General features: G+C 39.3%; 1 protein-coding gene across 2 annotated transcripts in view; it reads right to left on the bottom strand.

The window, feature by feature from the left end:
- Positions 1-8,963: 8,963 nt before the first annotated feature.
- The window catches only part of LOC137234544 (apolipophorins-like), an 867,416-nt gene continuing 856,854 nt past the window's right edge, over positions 8,964-19,525 (bottom strand). For both annotated transcript variants that reach the window (XM_067758005.1, XM_067758006.1), the window contains exons 6-7: positions 9,527-9,647; positions 8,964-9,458 (exon numbers count right to left, since the gene is read on the bottom strand). In XM_067758005.1, the coding sequence (XP_067614106.1) occupies positions 9,136-9,458; positions 9,527-9,647 (444 nt within the window). In that variant the 3' untranslated portion in view covers positions 8,964-9,135. The remainder of the gene's footprint in view (positions 9,459-9,526; positions 9,648-19,525) is intronic.

Here is a 19,525-nt window from a genome sequence, read left to right as displayed (position 1 = left end):
ATTTGCGTCGTGCTCCTCTTGATTTTCCCTACAAATTAGCCGGACGGGACCTACATGTTTTATGCCGACGCCGAACGGCATCTGCAAGGCAGATAAGTTTTCACTGAGAGCTTTTCATGGCAGAAATACACCCGGAGCGCTTGCCAAACACTGCCCAGGGGCGACCCCGCTTAGAAAAGTTTTCTTCTAGTTGAAAAACCTTATTTCTAAAATTTTGATGTTGCTTTGCCCGGGGCGCGAACCCAGGGCATACGGTGTGGTAGGCGGAGAACGCTACCATCACACCACGGTGGCCGCCGATATTAATTATTATACTAAGTTGAGCAGAGCTCACAGAGTATATTAAATTTGATTGGATAACGGTTGGTTGTACAGTTATAAAGGAATCGAGATAGATATAGACTTACATATATCAAAATCATCAGGATCGAAAAAAAATTTGATTGAGCCATGTCCGTCCGTCCGTCCGTCCGTCCCACCGTTAACACGATAACTTGAGTAAGTTTTGAGGTATCTTGATGAAATTTGGTATGTAGGTTCCTGAGAACTCTTCTCAGATCGCTATTTAAAATAAACAATATCGGACTATAACCACGCCCACTTTTTCGATATCGAAAATTTCGAAAAACCGAAAAAGTGCGATAATTCGTTACCAAAGACGGATAAAGCGATGAAATTTGGTAGGTGAGTTGAACTGGTGACGCTGAATAGACAATTAGTAAAATTTTGGACAATGGGCGTGGCACCGCCCACTTTTAAAAGAAGGTAATTTAAAAGTTTTGCAAGCTGTAATTTGGCAGTCGTTGAAGATATCATGATGAAATTTGGCAGGAACGTTACTCCTATTACTGTATGTATACTTAATAAAAATTAGCAAAAGCGGAGAACGACCACGCCCACTTTTAAAAAAAAATTTTTTTAAGTCAAATTTTAACAAAAAATTTAATATCTTTACAGTATACAAGTAAATTATGTCAACATTCAACTCCATTGATGATATGGTGCAACAAAATTCAAAAATAAGAGACATTTTCAAAATGGGCGTGGCTTCGCCCTTTTTCATTTAATTTGTCTAGGATACTTTTAATGCCATAATTCGAACAAAAATTTACCAATCCCTGTGAAATTTGGTAGGGGCTTAGATTCTGGGACAATAACTTATTTCTGTGAAAAAGGGCGAAATGGGCTGAAACCACGCCCAGTTTTTATACACAGTCGACCGTCTGTCCTTCCGCTCGGCCGTTAACACAATAACTTGAGCAAAAATCGATATATCTTTACTAAACTCAGTTCACGTACTTATCTGAACTCACAATGATATAAAAAATGGCCGAAATCCGACTACGACCGCGCCCGCTTTTTCGATATTGAAAATTACCAAAAACGATAAAAATGCCATAATTCTATACCAAATACGAAAAAAGGGATGAAACATGGTATTTGGATTGTTTTATTGACGCAAAATATAACTTTAGAAAAAACTTTGTAAAATGGGTGTGACACCTACCATATTAAGTAGAATGAAATGAAAAAGTTCTGCAGGGCGAAATAAAAAACCCTTGAAATCTTGGCAGGAATACTGTTCGTGGTATTATATATATAAATAACTTAGCGGTACCCAACAGATGATGTTCTGGGTCACCCTGGTCCACATTTTGTTCGATATCTGGAAAACGCCTTCACATATACAACTACCACCACTCCCTTTTAAAAGCCTCATTAATACCTTTAATTTGATACCCATATCGTACAAACCCATTCTAGAGTCACCCCTGGTCATCTTTATGGCGATATATCGAAAAGGCGTTCACCTATAGAACTAAGCCCCACGCCCTTTTAAAATACTCATTCACACCTTTCATTTGATACCCATATCGTACAAACATATTCTAGAGTCACCCCTGGTCCACTTTATGGCGATATCTCGAAAAGTCGACCATCTATAGAACTAAGGCCCACTCCCTTGTAAAAAGACTCATTAACACCTTTCATTTGATACCCATATCGTACAAACAAAGTCTAGAGTCACCCCTGGTCCACCTTTATGGCGATATCTCGAAAAAGCGACCACCTATACAACAACCACCACTCCCTTTTAAAACCCTCATTAATACCTTTAATTTGATACCGATATCCTACAAACACATTCTAGAGTCACCCCTGGTCCACCTTTATGGCGATATCTCGAAAAGGCGTCCACCTATAGAAATAAGCCCCAAGTTCTTATGAAATACTCATTAACACCTTTCGTTTGATACCCATATTGTACAAACGCATTCTAGAGTCACCCCGGGTCCACCTTTATGGCGATATCTCGAAAAGGCGTCCACCTATAGAACTAAGGCCCACTCCCTTTTAAAATAATCATTAACACCCTTTATTTGATACCCATATCGTACAAACAAAGTCTAGAATCACCCCTGGTCACCTTTATGGCGATATATCGAAAAAGCGTCCACATATAGAACTAAGCCCCACGCCCTTTTAAAATACTCATTAACATCTTTCGTTTGATACCCATGTTGTACAAACATATTCTAGAGTCACCCCTGGTCCACCTTTATGGCGATATCTGGAAAAGTCGACCACCTATAGAACTAAGGACCACTCCATTTTAAAAAGACTCATTAACACCTTTTATTTGATACCCATATCGTACAAACAAAGTCTAGAGTCACCCCTGGTCCACCTTTATGGCGATATCTCGAAAAGGCGACCACCTATACAACTACCAACACTCCCTTTTAAAACCCTCACTAATACCTTTAATTTGATACCCGTATCGTACAAACCCATTCTAGAGTCACCCCTGGTCACCTTTATGGCGATATATCGGAAAAGCGTCCACATATAGAACTAAGCCCCACGCCCTTTTAAAATACTCATTAACACCTTTCATTTGATACCCATATCGTACAAACATATTCTAGAGTCACCCCGGTCCACCTTTATGGCGATATCTCGAAAAGTCGACCACCTATAGAACTAAGGCCCACTCCCTTTTAAAAAGACTCATAAACACCTTTCATTTGATACCCATATCGTACAAACAAAGTCTAGAGTCACCCCTTGTCCACCTTTATGGCGATATCTCGAAAAGGCGACCACCTATACAATTACCACCACTCCCTTTTAAAACCCTCATTAATACCTTTAATTTGATACCGATATCGTACAAACAAATTCTAGAGTCACCCCTGGTCCACCTTTATGGCGATATCTCGAAAAGGCGTCCACCTATAGAACTAAGCCCCACGCTTTTTGAAATACTCATTAACACCTTTCGTTTGATACCCATATTGTACAAACGCATTTTAGAGTCACCCCGGGTCCACCTTTATGGCGATATCTCGAAAAGGCGTCCATCTATAGAACTAAGGCCCACACCCTTTTAAAATGCTCATTGACCCCTTTCATTTGATACCCATATCGTACAAACAAATTCTAGGGTAACCCCTGGTCCACCTTTATGGCGATATCTCGAAACGGCATCCACCTATAAATACTCATTAACACCTTTTTTATGATACCCATATCGTACAAACAAATTCTAAAGTCACCCCTGGTCCACCTTTATGCCGATATCTCGAAAAGGCGACCACCTATACAACTACCAACACTCCCTTTTAAAACCCTCATTAATACCTTCAATTTGATACCCATATCGTACAAACACATTCTAGAGTCACCCCTGGTCCACCTTTATGGCGATATCTCGACAAGGCGTCCACCTTTAGAACTAAGGCCCACTCTCTTTGAAATACTCATTAACACTTTTCGTTTGATAGCCATATTGTACAAACTCATTCTAGAGTGACCCCTGGTCCACCTTTATGCCGATATCCCGAAAAGGCGACCACCTATACAACTACCACCACTCCCTTTTAAAACACTCATTAATACCTTTAATTTGATACCCATATCGTACAAACACATTCTAGAGTCACCCCTGGTCCACCTTTATGGCGATATCTCGAAAAGGCGTCCACATATAGAACTAAGCCCCACGCCCTTTTAAAATACTCGTTAACACCTTTCGTTTGATACCCATATTGTACAAACACATTCTAGAGTCACCCCTGGTCCACCTTTATGGCGATATCTCGAAAAGGCGTCCACCTATAAAACTAAGGCCCACTCTCTTTGATATACTCATTAACACTTTTCGTTTGATAGCCATAGTGTACAAAAGCATTCTAGAGTCACCCCTGGTCCACCTTTATGCCGATATCCCGAAAGGCGACCACCTATACAACTACCACCACTCCCTTTTAAAACCCTCATTAATACCTTTAATTTGATACCCATATCGTACAAACACATTCTAGAGTCACCCCCGGTCCACCTTTATGGCGATATCTCGAAAAGGCGTTAACCTATAGAACTAAGCCCACGCCCTTTGAAAATACTCGTTAACACCTTTCGTTTGATACCCATATTGTACAAACGCATTCTAGAGGCACCCCTGGTCCACCTTTATGCCGATATCTCGAAAAGGCGACCACCTATAGAACTACCACCGCTCCCTTTTAAAACCCTCATTAATACCTTTAGTTTGATACCAATATCGTACAAACACATTCTAGAGTCACCCCTGGTCCACCTTAATGGCTATATATCCAAAAGGCGTCCACCTATAGAACTAAGCCCCACGCCCTTTTGAAATACTCATTAACACCTTTCGTTTGATACCCATATTGTACAAACGCATTATAGAGTCACCCCTGGTCCACCTTTATGGCGGTATCTCGAAAAGGCGGCCACCTATAGAACTAAGGCCCACTCCCTTTTAAAATGTTCATTAACCCCTTTCATTTGATACCCATATCGTACAAACAAATTCTAGGGTCACCCCTGGTCCACCTTTATGGCGATATCTCGAAACGGCGTCCACCTATGGAACTAAGGATCACTCTCTTTTAAAATACTCATTAACACCTTTCATTTGATACCCATATTGTACAAACAAATTCTAGAGTCAACCCTGATCCACCTATAGAACTAAGGCCCACTCTCTTTGAAAATGTTAATTAACCCCTTTCATTTGATACCCATATCGTACAAACAAATTCTAGGGTCACCCCTGGTCGACCTTTGTGGCGATATCTCGAAACGGCGTCCACCTATGGAACTAAGGATCACTCCCTTTTAAAATACTCATTAACACCTTTCATTTGATACCCATATTGTACGAACAAATTCTAGAGTCAACCCTGATCCACCTTTATGGCGATATCCTATAAAACTTGGCCCACTGCCTCATAAAATACTCTTTAATACCTTTCATTTGATACACATGTCATACAAACACATTCCAGGATTACCCTCGGTTCATTTTCCTACATGGTTATTTTCCCTTATGTTGTCACCATAGCTCTCAACTGAGAATGTAATGTTCGGTTACACCCGAACTTAACCTTCCTTACTTGTTTTATTTATTTTTATTAAATTGAAGTAAACATTACTTTTTATTCCCTATGAGAGATATGAAATGTTCATTCTGTTGTGTTTTTTATGAAAAAATGAATAAAACGCTTGAAAAGTTGCTTCAAGCTTTTAGTTTTTCTTAGTCTTATACATTTTTATTTCGCTTTTTTTGTCCATCTGGCCTTTTTACCTAAAAAGTTCTGGCAACACTGCTATCAATACCTTTGACAGCACCTTGAGTTTCTAAAAGTTTGAGGAGTTAATGAAGATGTCGATAAAAGAGGATCAGCAAGGAGCAGTAGCACTAAGGTCTGCAACGGACGTAGCAGGGATGCCGATCAACGACGATTGATCAGGCGGTTCTACGGGTTATGGTGTAGGACCAAGTTCTCCACCGACCGCTGTCGAACAGCTGATACGATTGATGGCGATTGTCCAGTAGAACGGCATGGTCGCACATGCTATGAACGAGGTCCAACTGATGAAGGAAAATGTCACGAGCCTGAGCAATAAAATGGCGGAAATGGAAACATCGGCCGCAATAAGAAGAAACACGCCAGCTATGTCGTCAACTCCTGCAACGAGGCAAGAGAAGTCCGGAGCAAACCAGAGTGACAGTTCTATTTTTCGAAAAAAGAGGACAAAGAAACAATACAATATTTCGTATCACCAGTTACTCACAGATTTCCAACGCCTTAAAGTGGTACTGGCAAATCCTGGGGAATCGTGCAGATGAGCCAGATTTCGAGTACTCCTGACTGAAGACCAAACTACTCACCCACTTCGAGACGGCTGAGACGACCTGAGAAGGAGAAGCACTAAGTCAGTAAAGTTATGAAAGAGGGAAAATACAGAGGAAATGTGTGAGAACGTAAAGTTAGGTAAAGAGAAAGTTTACATTAGAGGAAATCTAATATGAGGAAACAAATATTCTGTTAGAAAATTAGAAAGAACACCTGAGCTTTGACGCCGTTGCCCGCGATTTGTCCCCTGACTTTGGGCGTAATCTTAGAGCACGTCAAATCCAGATTTCCCTTATTTGATATATTAGGGTTAGGAAAAACAAATCTCGAAGAACACGTGATCGAGGTAACGAACGAGGACCCTCCTGTCAAACAAAGACATTACTCCAAATCACCATCTGTCCAATAGCCCATATATGGCGAACTAGAGCGAATGTTAGCCATGGGGGTCATTGAAGGTAGCGGAAGCATTTAAAGATGCATGATCACTCCCGCACAATTACGACATACCAAGCCTTCTACAAAATATTTGTTACATATAAATATAAGCGAACGCATTTCAATAACTAGCCAGCGGCTGGACATGGCGAAACCTGCAAAGGAAACAAAATAGGGAAACAGCGCATAAAAGAAAGACCTTTCCAACGTTTATTAATAGACCTTATGACTGCTTCCGCTAATTTGCTGCTCTGCCCTTAACACGGTGGAGTGGATATTGTCCTTGTCCAGGAGCCGTGGCTGAGCAGTACCGGCGGAAAGATTTATGGATTAAGGACAAAAAAATTCAAACCTTGGTGCATGGAGAGGCAGGTAGGCCTAGATATTGTAAGCTTGTTAAAAAGGCGATTGAAGCTTTTACCCTCTCTGATTTCAGCAATGATGATATGACTACAGTTTGCCTCGAGCGAGGAAGCAATAGATTGAGGGTGGTATCAGCGTATATGCCCCACAGGGATGTAACGTTACCACCATATGATCTACTTGGTGCAATCACCGCCGAAGCAAGGCGGAAAGTGTTATCGTGGTTGTGGGTGCCAATGCGACCGCTGCTGGGATAACACTATCAGAGGTCAGTCTTTATTTATGGGAAACTCTCTGTTACACCGGTAAGGGAGGAGGTCCTGAACCTCATCGCAGTTAGTAGAGAGCTGGTTGGTGGATGATTTCGCCTCGGCAAGAAATACCGCTATTCATCTGTCCTCTCCAATGAAAATTTATATAGGAAGGGGAAGACGCCCTGGTGGTCTGTTCTCTTGACGACCTTAAAACGTCCAGTATGCGGCTCTGTAATAGAGTCAGGACGAGTGAACTACCCTCGGTAAGGTGAGTCAGAGGATTTGTTAATATGAAGTACGGATAACCAAGCGATATTCGTGGAAATGATTTTGCTAAAACTTGGAAGGTTTCAAATAATCCGCGAGGCCTAGAAAAATACTCTCAAGGAATCCTCCCCCTGTAGGGTATCTGGGGGAGGATAATGGGGGCTGATTGATGAGTATCGAGGAATCCCTAAAGCTTCTATTGAACATTCATTTTCATTCCTGCGCAACTTCAAATATATTTAGGGATTTCCTGCCGCTGGTTGGCCATAAACTACACTAACTGCCTCAGGCTTAACTATATTCCAAAGTCTTGGAATCCGGTTAAAGTCATCTACGTTCCAAAGCTGGCGGAAGCACTCATGCATCACCTTAGGATATCAGCTTGCCTATTGTAAACGCAACGAAAATGGCGCTACATTCGATTGTAAAAGAAATAGAGGCGTCCCTAGAACACAAAGAGATTGCTCTGGGTGACTTCCTAGGCATATGGAGGCTTTTAACAATGTCTTAAATTAAGGAGTCGAATGGGCTGTGGTTGGATTCATTAACAAATTTCTCTGCAGCAGAACTGTCGCGGCGCAGTAAGGTGGAGCCATAATCGAGGGAAGGTGTGCAGAGCACGCCACGGGGTTTTTCTATCTCATCTGCTCTGGGTTGTAGTAGTCAACGAACTTTTTGTGGAGCTGAAAGCCAGTGGCTGTCGGGTGGTTGCCTACGCAGATGACCTGGTCAGGTTTCGTGATACGGGCTATGGGCTTTTTGGCTTAAGATTAACATTATGTGAGTCCCGGGCGATAGTAATATCCCGGAAAATTGTCAAGCGGATCTCTTAGCCGGCATCGGTACAATTGAACCAACCGGATGAAGACGGCTGTAGGGATTTTGGGATTACGCTGGCCACCTTTAATCTGCTCCTGCCTAGATGGGCCTCGAGTCAGCTCAGCAAGCTTTGAGCGGACACCACCTCTTACAGGGTAGCAAGATTATTCTGGACGGAAGAGGATGGCTGGAGGTCTGCCGGGATTGGGTTCTAAGGCTCATCTTTCAGTAGTCATTGGGATTTTGAAAAGACACTGTAAAATGGGAGTTCATACGGTACGTTTCAATATACTGGAAACCCCATCCTGCTCCAGCTGTATGGGGGATTAGGGGGTGGAGTCACCGCATCACTTTATGCTTGATTAATCAGCTTTTACCAGAACTAGGCGAGAGTATTTCGGTCGCGACTCACTTGGATCTCCGGAGGATTAATCCAAGGTTGAGATCGGTCTCATTCGAAATTATATCGTTGCGACGAAACGATTCTCTTAGTAGTTATAGCTTACATCACCATTATTTTGTGTGGTATTACAACAGACCTTCATGCTGTTCAAGTTAGTTTCCTCTTCCGGAGCAGCTATCACCTAAACTAACTTAAGTCAGAGCTTAGCTTGGTCGCCCAGGTACTACGTTGATATACAAATTAAGAAGATTTGCTCATTTAAAGTTATTTTATATTTAATAAACACAAATTTTTTAAACAAAATAAATAATAATAAACAAATATTGCTGTTTTTTTTAATACATGTTAACTACAAAAAAATAGAATGAAATCAAACTTCGAAATGTATGCATGGAAAGAGATGGATATACACTTCTTTAAACTAGTTCGCTTTAATTTTTTTATTTGGCACAAAATTGGACGACTTAATGTTACACTGGTGCTTTGCATAAAGCCCATGTAAAGTTTCACATTCACACTCGGCAACTATTTCCGTTCTGAATAGCGTATCTGCTAAAGTATTCGCAACTTGATTCAGGTTCCTTTTCTGTTCATTTGGCTTCAATTGATCAAAGTTTTGAGTGGAAAAAACCCAGCCTCCATTCTGGAGGACAAATTCGATTCCTTTATTATTTTCATAATGCAATTTCTGTCGTTTCTTTGCGTCCTTACCATCCATTGTGGCAATTAAACGAGAATTAAAACCTGAAATAGAGAAAAGTGAAAATTATAGATTCATTCATAGGAACGTAAATACGTCGATATTGTCTTACCTATAACTTTATCTCTAGGAATACCTTCGACAGATAACTCCCTCACGGGGCCGATCAAGTGCAATAAAGCAACATTAAATGTGGACGCCGAATCCGTCAAATGGGCGGGAAATAGTTGTAACTAGAAAGAGAACAAAAAACATATATTATACCGAACTCTAGCTAGCGTTTTCTTATCTTATGTTATAATTTTGATTAGTTTGCCCGCTGCTTTTTGAAAAATCCTTACGTTTACGTCATGGTAAAAAAATTTTAATTTAAATATTCTTTTCTACTGTTTTTGAACAAAAATCACTTTTTGCATTTTCGTGCCTATATAACAGAAGTACGTATGTAGCTATATTGCAAGTTATGATGGAATGCGTGGCAGCCCCACAAGGCGGCAGTTTCGCCCAACAAATCTAATATTTACTTCTGAACAAGTGATAATCGGAGGCAACAACTATCTCAGAACAACCAACGGTTGAACAGGTAAAGCCTATTAAAAGTCTATAAGAGGGGTCGATTGGTGCGATTCGCGGCAGGGATATTTGTTTATAATTTTTCTTAAAACAAGATAACCTATCTATTATGCATGGAAACTTTCTTCTATATTGTAGCATGCCACATTGATATCATCGGCCTAAACACCCGCGCTATTAGCTCTGCTTACCCCAAACTGGAAAAAGAAGCGGTAAAGATGGGTTTGATGGTGAATGAGGACAAAACGAAGTACCTGCTGTCATCGAGCAAAGAGTCAGCGCATATGCGCCTTGGCAACCACGCTACTGTTGGCAGCCATAATTTCGAAATAGTAAAAGACTTCGTTTATTTGGGAACCAACATCAACAATAGCAACAACATCAGCACTGAAATCCAGCGAATAATCAATCTTGCCAATAAATGCTACTTTGGACTAGGTAGGCAATTGAAAAGTAAAGTCCTCTCTCGGCGAACGAAAATCATACTCTACAAGTCACTTATCGTACCCGTCCTGCTATATGGGGCAGAAGCATGGACCATGACAACAGCAGATGAAGCGGCTTTGGGAGTGTTCGAGAGAAAAGTTCTTCGAAAGATTTATGGACATCTACGCGTTGGCGATGGCGAGTACCGAAGAAGATTTAATGACGAGCTGTACGAGCTATACGCAGACATCAACATTGTCCAGCGAATTAAAACGCAGCGGCTGCGCTGGCTAGGCCATGTTATGCGAATGAAAGATGATGCTCCGGCCAAGAAAGTGTTTCCATCGGAACCCGCCTATGGAAGCAGAGGTAGAGGGCGGCCCCCACTCCGTTGGAAGGACCAGGTGGAAAACGATTTAAACTCCCTTGGTGTGACCAATTGGCGCCGGTTGGCGGAGCGAAGGAGCGACTGGCGCGCCTTGTTGGACGGCCATAACCGTTTAGACGGTTAAGCGTCAATTAAGTAAGTAAATAATTGTAGCATGCCTTATGCTTAAGTTGCATTTCCCACAACTTATTCCGTTTTTGCTTAGATTGCAGTTCCTAGGGAACTGAATATATATTTAGTTCGTAAGTATTAGTGTAAGTAGGTATTTTAGCATATAGAGAATTTTGTATAAAAGAAGCAACTTTTCAATAAAGAATTCAATTCAGTTTTTACCTCACCAACGGTTGTACACTTACTATATGGCGATCCTACCAGACCTGCTTGATAATAAGCAGACTGCTATTTAAGAAGCAGTCTGCTAAACATCTCAAGCAGGATCACAGGATTCACATACAATTAATTGTAACATTCTATAATAAGAGAATAATAATAGAACCAAAATGAAACCACATAACAATGAAAAAGCTTCCTTTATTTAATAGAAATAGTTAAAGTAAGGATATCTAAATAATTTATCTTTATTATTTGTAGGAAATATCACGTTAAAGAAATAAATATAAATATTAGTTTGACCTGTTTCGTCTAGGAAAACCTCGCCTTTTAGAGAGGTCATAAGCTAGATAGTAAATATAAAGGGACCTATAGATAAAAATTATTGATAAAAAAACAATTGTACGCTAATTCATCATAAAATAGAAAGTAGCGATAGCACAAATAAAGATAAGGAACTAATGATTCATAAAAAATAGGCTTAAACTAGTAAAAATTTAACAGTAAAATAGTTTAACTAGAAAACCAAATTACAATAGTGAACACTTTTATAAACAAAAGCATTTCACTCCACTCATAATCTCCATTAAGTACTCACAACATAATATGTACACATAAAAAAAAAACACAAATGGAAATAAATCAAAGAGAACATAAAGAGTGCATAAACAAATAGAAACCTTCTTTGAAATCAAGTTACAATTATGTCATAAAAGACTGGCACACGCCAAATGAATAAAAAAATAACAATGTACGCATATACAGATTCAAAAGTTAACTGCGTCACTCGAATAGCCATGCATAATTGGTTCACAAATTATATATGACTATTCTTTCAAAGGCGGATGGTGTAGCATGCCTTGAGATTCATTCATTTGTACATACATATATTTTGGCTCGTTTTGGTATGGCCTGAGATTCACTGATTCTTACATACATATTGATTAACTTGTACATACATATATACTGAGTCGTGTTTGGCAAGCACTCCGAGTGTATTTCTGCCATGAAAAGCTCTCAGTGAAAACTCATCTGTCTTGCAGATGCCGTTCGGAGTCGGCATTAAACCAGTAGGTCCCATCCCGCAAATTTGTAGGAAAAAAATAGTATCACGACGCAAATTGGAAGAGAAGCTCGGACTTAGATATCTTCGGAGGTTATCACGCCTTACATTTATTTATTTTTATATTCTTATTCGCGCTACGAGAGTCTACTACGTACGCTGTCACGTAACTTGAAGCTTTTTATATTTCAGTTTAAAGCCGACTAAATGCTCACCACAAGCCTTTACCTGCACACAAATTATTCCTACGATTTATTTGTGCTTAAGTTGCATTTCCACACAACTTATTCCGTTTTTGGTTAGGTTTCAGTTCCTAGGGAACTGTGTATATATAGTGACGAATAATAGAATCACTAAGCTGTTTGTAAATAATCACACAACAACAAAAACATGAAGCAGCCACTCTTATGTACATGTACGCATTAAAGCCAGCAACACTTATGCAGAAGGCGACGAAGAGCTGTCTCACACACACAGATGTAGTCATCAGCCGAAGTAGTTACTCACACATACACACGCATATGGCTATAAACTACAAATATACATGTACAACTGTTCGCAAAATTACTATTAGTTGCGAAGTGACGTATAATTGTGAAGCATAATTGTACTACCGGGCAAAGCAACATCAAAATTTTAGAAATAAGATTTTTCAATTAGAAGAAAATTTTTCTAAGCGGGGTCGCCCCTCGGTAGTGTCTGGCAAGCGCTCCGATTGTATTTCTGCCATGAAAAGCTCTCAGTGAAAACTCATCTGCCTTGCAGATGTCGTTCGGAGTCGGCATAAAACATGTAGGTCCCGTCCGGCCAATTTGTAGGGAAAAATCAAGAGGAGCACGACGCAAATTGGAAGAGAAGCTCGGCCTCAGATCTCTTCGGAGGTTATCGCGCCTTACATTTATTTATTTTTTTTTTAATTGTACTACCACATAGTAGTCTAATAAAGACCATTTTGCAATACATAATATTAGAGTTATTTATTCGACAGTTTAGCGATTCGAACGTTAGCAGAAAGTTTCAAATAAGCGGGAATTTCCCAAAATTCGTTACAATATGTGTATAGTATAATTAGTTCGTAAATATTAGTTTAAGTAGGTTTTTACCTCATCAATTGTTGTAAACTTACTATAATATTATAAAAATCTATTATTGATATTAGAGAAAAATTGCAAAGGTTACATACAAACGGCGATGGTAAAATTCTTACTAAGCTTTCAAGCGCGCCTAAAAAATACCACACCATTATAATTAAATTGCATACAGAATCAGTATGTACTTAAATGATGAATAAAAGGAATAGCAACAAAAAGGCAACACTTAGAGACCAATTGCAAAGCAAAAAGTGGGGCATTCATATGACTGAGTGGTTAAAGGCATCTGCCTTTACTTTAGTATGAATGTTGGAGGTTTGAGTTCAATACTCATCTCCCGAAAAGATAGCTGATGCAGAAGTGAAATTAAGAAACATGTCCTAGTAAACATCACCGTTTGTAAACTTTGTAATTTTTCTCTAATATAAAAAACAAAAGAATTATATAAAGCAATATGAGCAAGTCTCACCAATTAAATACAGATGATAATATTGATACAATAGGTAACAGCGGAAGTTCTGCTAACAAAAGTAATACTGAAATGCAATGTTACTAAACTTTCAAGCGCGCCTAAAAATTCCACACCATTAGGATTAAATTGCATACAGAATCGGTATGTACCTAAATGGTGAATAAAAGAAATAGCAACAAAAAGGCAACACTTAGAGACCAATTGCAAAGCTAGCAGCGGGGCATTCATACGGTTGAGTGGTTAAAGGCATCTGCCTTTACACTAGTATGATTGTTGGAGATTCGAGTTCAGCTCCCGAAAAGCTAGCTGATGACGAATTGGAATTCAGAAACATGTCGTAGTAACCATCGCCGTATGTTAACTTTGCAATTTTTCTCTAATATCAATATCAAAACAATTGTATAAAGCAATATGAGCAAGTTTCGCTTCCCCCAGCGGGTTAGGGGATCAGAATATACCCGCGGTAGGTTTGCCTATCGTAAGAGGCGACTAAAATACCAGATTGAAGGGGCTGTGTAGCGCAACCCTTCAGGTTGCTAGCGCAATATATAGCTTCTCCAAACCCAATTGTCAACCTCACCTATTCGCGGCGAATCCTGTTTCACTAACAGACGAGGCTCTGGCGATCCCAAGCTCCTCTTGGAACTTGGGGGTGGGGAGGGAGGGAATGGCATGAAGATTTAATGTGGCCACATAAATCGTTCCCGAGATGGTCGGGCTAGCACCTTAATGGTGCTATGGTACCGGAGCGTACCGGATCTGTAGCCGGCAAAGGACCATCACATCGATAACACTCCCCAAAGCCTTCGGGGAGCAACCTTATCGCTACAACAACAACAACAACAGCAAGTTTCGCTAATTAAATACAGACGACAATATTGGTACAATAGTTAACAGCGGAAGTTCTGCCAATATAAGCAATACTGAAATCCATCGTTACTAATTTTTCAAGCGCGCCTAAAAAATTCCACACCATTAGGATTAAATTGCATACAGAATCAGTATGTACCTGAATGGTGAATAAAAGGAAAAACAACAAAAATGCAACACTTAGAGACCAATTGCAAAGCCAGCAGCGGGCATTCATATGGCTGAGTGGTTAAAGGCATCTGCCTTTACACTAGTATGAATGTTGGAGATACGAGTTCAATACTCAGCTCCCGAAAAGCTAGCTGACGAAGAAGTGAAATTCAGAAACATGTCTTAGTAACCCACGCCGTTTGTAAACTTTGCAATTTTTCTCTAATATCAATAACAAAACAATTGTATAAAGCAATATGAGCAAGTCTCGCTAAATAAATACATATTATAAAAATATTTTAATAAATTCACATAAATATTACATTGCCTATTGCGAAAAATTACATACTGGCAACCACGAAGTGCAATGACAAATCCTATAACAGCATTTGTGGCGAAGCCTGGATGGATCATTATCATCTTCACTAGGTGCTGCCTCTGCTTAAGAGGACATAAATCTCTGAACATTGGCTTGAAACCTTGCGTCCTTCGGTTAATTTTGGGTAGCATTTTTAATTTTTCCAGTGCTCTGTAGGAATGAGGTCTGGAAATGACACTGTTTCGGGAAAATTTATTTCCCCCAATCCAATAATTAATATAAGTCTACATTGTTACTGTCTCGACACTTATATGTAAAACTTTAATAATATCAGAAATATACCGAGATAAATTGCAATTTAAAAACTAATTAGTAGTGCCAGTGAAAGGTAAAAGAAGAGCGTAACGGGAGCAACATTACAAACTTAATAAATTGTGACGACCTTATTGCTATACCAAACACTGTAGAATTGAAAATGCATATCTTGATACTACGATCAAAGAAAGAGCACTTCTTCACTCTTTTTATTAAACGGTTTTATTTAGCTTGACTTGACAGACCGGCCAGTCGGCCGGCACGAATTTTGTAATTAAAATTTAAGTAACTTCCCGATAAGCTACCAGCTTCAATCTTGGAATATAGCAGGCATGCTTAACCAACGAACCGATATCATTTCGTTACGATAAATAACGCTAATAAACGAAACAAAGTCATTTCGTTTCGTTTATTAACGTTAAGAACGTCAAATTAACGAAATGATTTTGATTCGTTTTCTGCCCTATCAAAACGAAAACAAATCGTTTATGTTGATTATTAATTTCAAACTATACTGGCAAAGCTGATTGATGGCGGAGTCATTAAAAGTGAAAGCATTAGCCAAGCTGATTGCAACTTTTCTCATGAATTTTGACATTACGAACATTTCTCACAGTATTTATGACATTACCACCAACGAATTACACAAACAAATTACATGGAGTTTGTGTGTGTATGTCCGCTCGCTGTTACCACCTTACGGCTTCACCATGGCTATAGCATTGCCAGCACAATTCAAACATAAAGTATCACGTTTTTGTTAACGTTTTTAACGTTAACGAAAGCTTTTCGTTTCGGTTAATAACGAGATACAATTTATCTTGATAATTTCTTTATCGATAATATTTCGAAGTGTTTCAACAGAACCGGTGGAAATTTTTTGATAAACGACTAGCTTAACGTTAAGGTGCATCCCTGGAATATAGTTTGGAACCCGATGACAATGCAATAATAAGAAACAAGTAAGGAAGGCTAAGTTCGGGTGTAACCGAACATTACATACTCAGTTGAGAGCTATGGAGACAAAATAAGGAAAATCACCATGTAGGAAAATGAACCTAGGGTAATCCTGGAATGTGGTTGTATGACATGTGTATCAAATGGAAGGTATTAAAGAGTATTTTAAGAGAGAGTAGGCCATAGTTCTATGGATGGACGCCATTTAGGGATATCGCCATAAAGGTGGACCAGGGCTGACTCTAGAATTTGTTTGTACGATATGGGTATCAAATGAAAGGTGTTACTGAGCATTTTAAGAAGGAGTGGGCCTTAGGTCTATCGGTGGACGCCTTTTCGAGATATCGCCATTAAGGTGGACCAGGGGTGACTCTAGAATGTGTTTGTACGATATGGGTATCAAATGAAAGCTGTTAATGAGTATTTTGAAAAGGAGTGATCCTTAGTTCCATAGGTGGACGCCGTTTCGAGATATCGCCATAAAGGTGGACCAGGGGTGTCTCTAGAATGTGTTTGTACGATATGGGAATCAAATGAAAGGTGTTACTGAGCATTTTAAGAGGGAGTGGGCATTAGGTCTATAGGTGGACGCCTTTTCGAGATATCGCCATTAGGGTGGGCCAGGGGTGACTCTAGAATGTTTGTACGATATGGGTATCAAACGAAAAGTGTTACTGAGCATTTTAAGAGGGAGTGGGCATTAGGTCTATAGGTGGACGCCTTTTCGAGATATCGCCATTAGGGTGGGCCAGGGGTGACTCTAGAATGTTTGTACGATATGGGTATCAAACGAAAGGTGTTACTGAGCATTTTAAGAGGGAGTGGGCATTAGGTCTATAGGTGGACGCCTTTTCGAGATATCGCCATTAGGGTGGGCCAGGGTGACTCTAGAATGTGTTTGTACGATATGGGCATCAAATGAAAGGTGGTAATGAGTATTTTAAAAGGGAGTAACCCTTAGTTCTATAGGTGGACGCCTTTTCGAGATATCGCCATAAAGGTGGACCAAGGGTGACTCTAGAATGTTTGTACGATATGGGTATCAAACGAAAGGTGTTACTGAGCATTTTAAGAGTGAGTGGGCATGAGGTCTATAGGTGGACGCCTTTTCGAGATATCTCCATTAGGGTGGGCCAGGGGTGACTCTAGAATGTGTTTGTACGATATGGATATCAAATTAAAGGTATTAATGAGGGTTTTAAAAGCGAGTGGCCCTTAGATGTATATGTGAAGGCGTTCTCGCGATATCGACCAAAATGTGGACCAGGTGATCCAGAAAATCATCTGTCGGGTACTGCTAATTTATTTATATATGCAATACCACTAACAGTATTCCTGCCAAGATTCCAAGGGCTGTTGATTTCGCCTTGTAGAACTTTTTCATTTTCTTCTACTTAATATGGTAGGTGTCACACCCATTTTACAAAGTTTTTTCCAAAGCTATATTTTGCGTCAATAAACCAATCCAGTTACCATGTTTCATCCCTTTTTTCGTATTTGGTATAGAATTATAGCATTTTTTTCATTTTTCGTAATTTTCGATATCGATAAAGTGGGCGTGGTTATGGTCGGATTTCGGCCATTTTTTATACCAAGATAAAGTGATTTCAGATAAGTGCGTGGGCTAAGTTTAGTAAAGATATATCGGTTTTTGCTCAAGTTATTGTGTTAACGGCCGAGCGGAAGGACAGACGGTGGACTGTGTATAAAAACTGGGCGTGGCTTCCACCGATTTCGCCCATTTTCACAGAGAACAGTTACCGTCATAGAATCTCTGCCCCTACCAAATTTGAGAAGGATTGGTAAATTTTTGTTCGACTTATGGCATTAAAAGTATTCTAGACAAACTAAATAAAAATGGGCGGAGCCACGCCCATTTTGAAATTTTCTTTTATTTTTGTATTTTGTTGCATCATATCATTACTGGAGTTGAATTTTGACTTAATTTACGTATATACAGTAAAGATATTAAATTTATTGTTAAAATTTGAATTTAAAAAAATTTTTTTTTTTTAAAGTGGGCGTGTTCTTCATCCAATTTTGCTAATTTTTATTTAGCACATATATAGTAATAGTAGTAACGTTCCTGCCAAATTTCATCATGATATCTTCAACGACTGCCGAATTACAGCTTGCAAAACTTTTAAATTACCTTCTTGTAAAAGTGGGCGGTGCCACGCCCATTGTCCAAAATCTTACTAATTTTCTATTCTGCGTCATAACGTCAACCCATCTACCAAGTTTCATCGCTTTAACCGCCTTTGGCAATGAATTATCGCATTTTTTCGGTTTTTCGAAATTTTCGATATCGAAAAAGTGGGCGTGGTTATAGTCCGATATCGTTCATTTTAAATAGCGATCTGAGATGAGTGCCCAGGAATCTACATACCAAATTTCATCAAGATACCTCAAAATTTACTCAAGTTATCGTGTTAACGGACAGACGGACGAACGGACGGACGGATCAAATCAAATTTTTTTTCGATACTGATGATTTTGATATATGGAAGCCTATATCTATCTCGATTCCTTTATACCTGTACAACCAACCATTATCCAATCAAAGTTAATATACTCTGTGAGCTCTGCTCAACTGAGTATAACAAGTGAGTAAGTCTAAGTTCGGGTTAAACGAATTTTACATACCCAGCTGTACACTTGAAATGTTGTTGTTGTTTGTTTTGTGTGCTTAATATTGTTAAAAGGCTGCGCAATAATACATATACATATGATTCTATTCTGAACTAATTTTTCTTCGAGTTACGGCTCCCGAAACATAGAAAATTGCTTAGTCACAAAAGGGGCAGTGCCAAGCCCATTTTTTAAAATTTGAAGTTTTTCCTATTTATTGTTATAAATTCACTTGCGAAATGAAATACCATTGGTATAAAGCTCTTTTTTGCAAAGATATAGCCTTTTTTATTCGTCCACGACCCTTTTAAAAATCTTTTATATAAAAGTGGGAGTGGTCCTTAACCCATTTCGTTAATTTTTCTTCAAAGCATTCCTTAAAGTAAAGGCAACCTCTCCGCCGAATTCTGTTACGATAGGTTTAACGATTTTTTATTTTTGCTTAATAATATTTGTAAAATTGATTTGTCCACAAGTGGGCGGCGCCACGCCCATTTTAAAAATGTTTCTCAAATTTTTATCAAGA

This window comes from Eurosta solidaginis, chromosome X, assembly GCF_040869045.1.
Source record: "Eurosta solidaginis isolate ZX-2024a chromosome X, ASM4086904v1, whole genome shotgun sequence".
Lineage (NCBI taxonomy): Eukaryota > Metazoa > Arthropoda > Insecta > Diptera > Tephritidae > Eurosta > Eurosta solidaginis.
The sequence above is the reverse complement of the archived record's forward strand: the minus strand, read 5'-3'. Positions and strand labels throughout refer to the sequence as shown.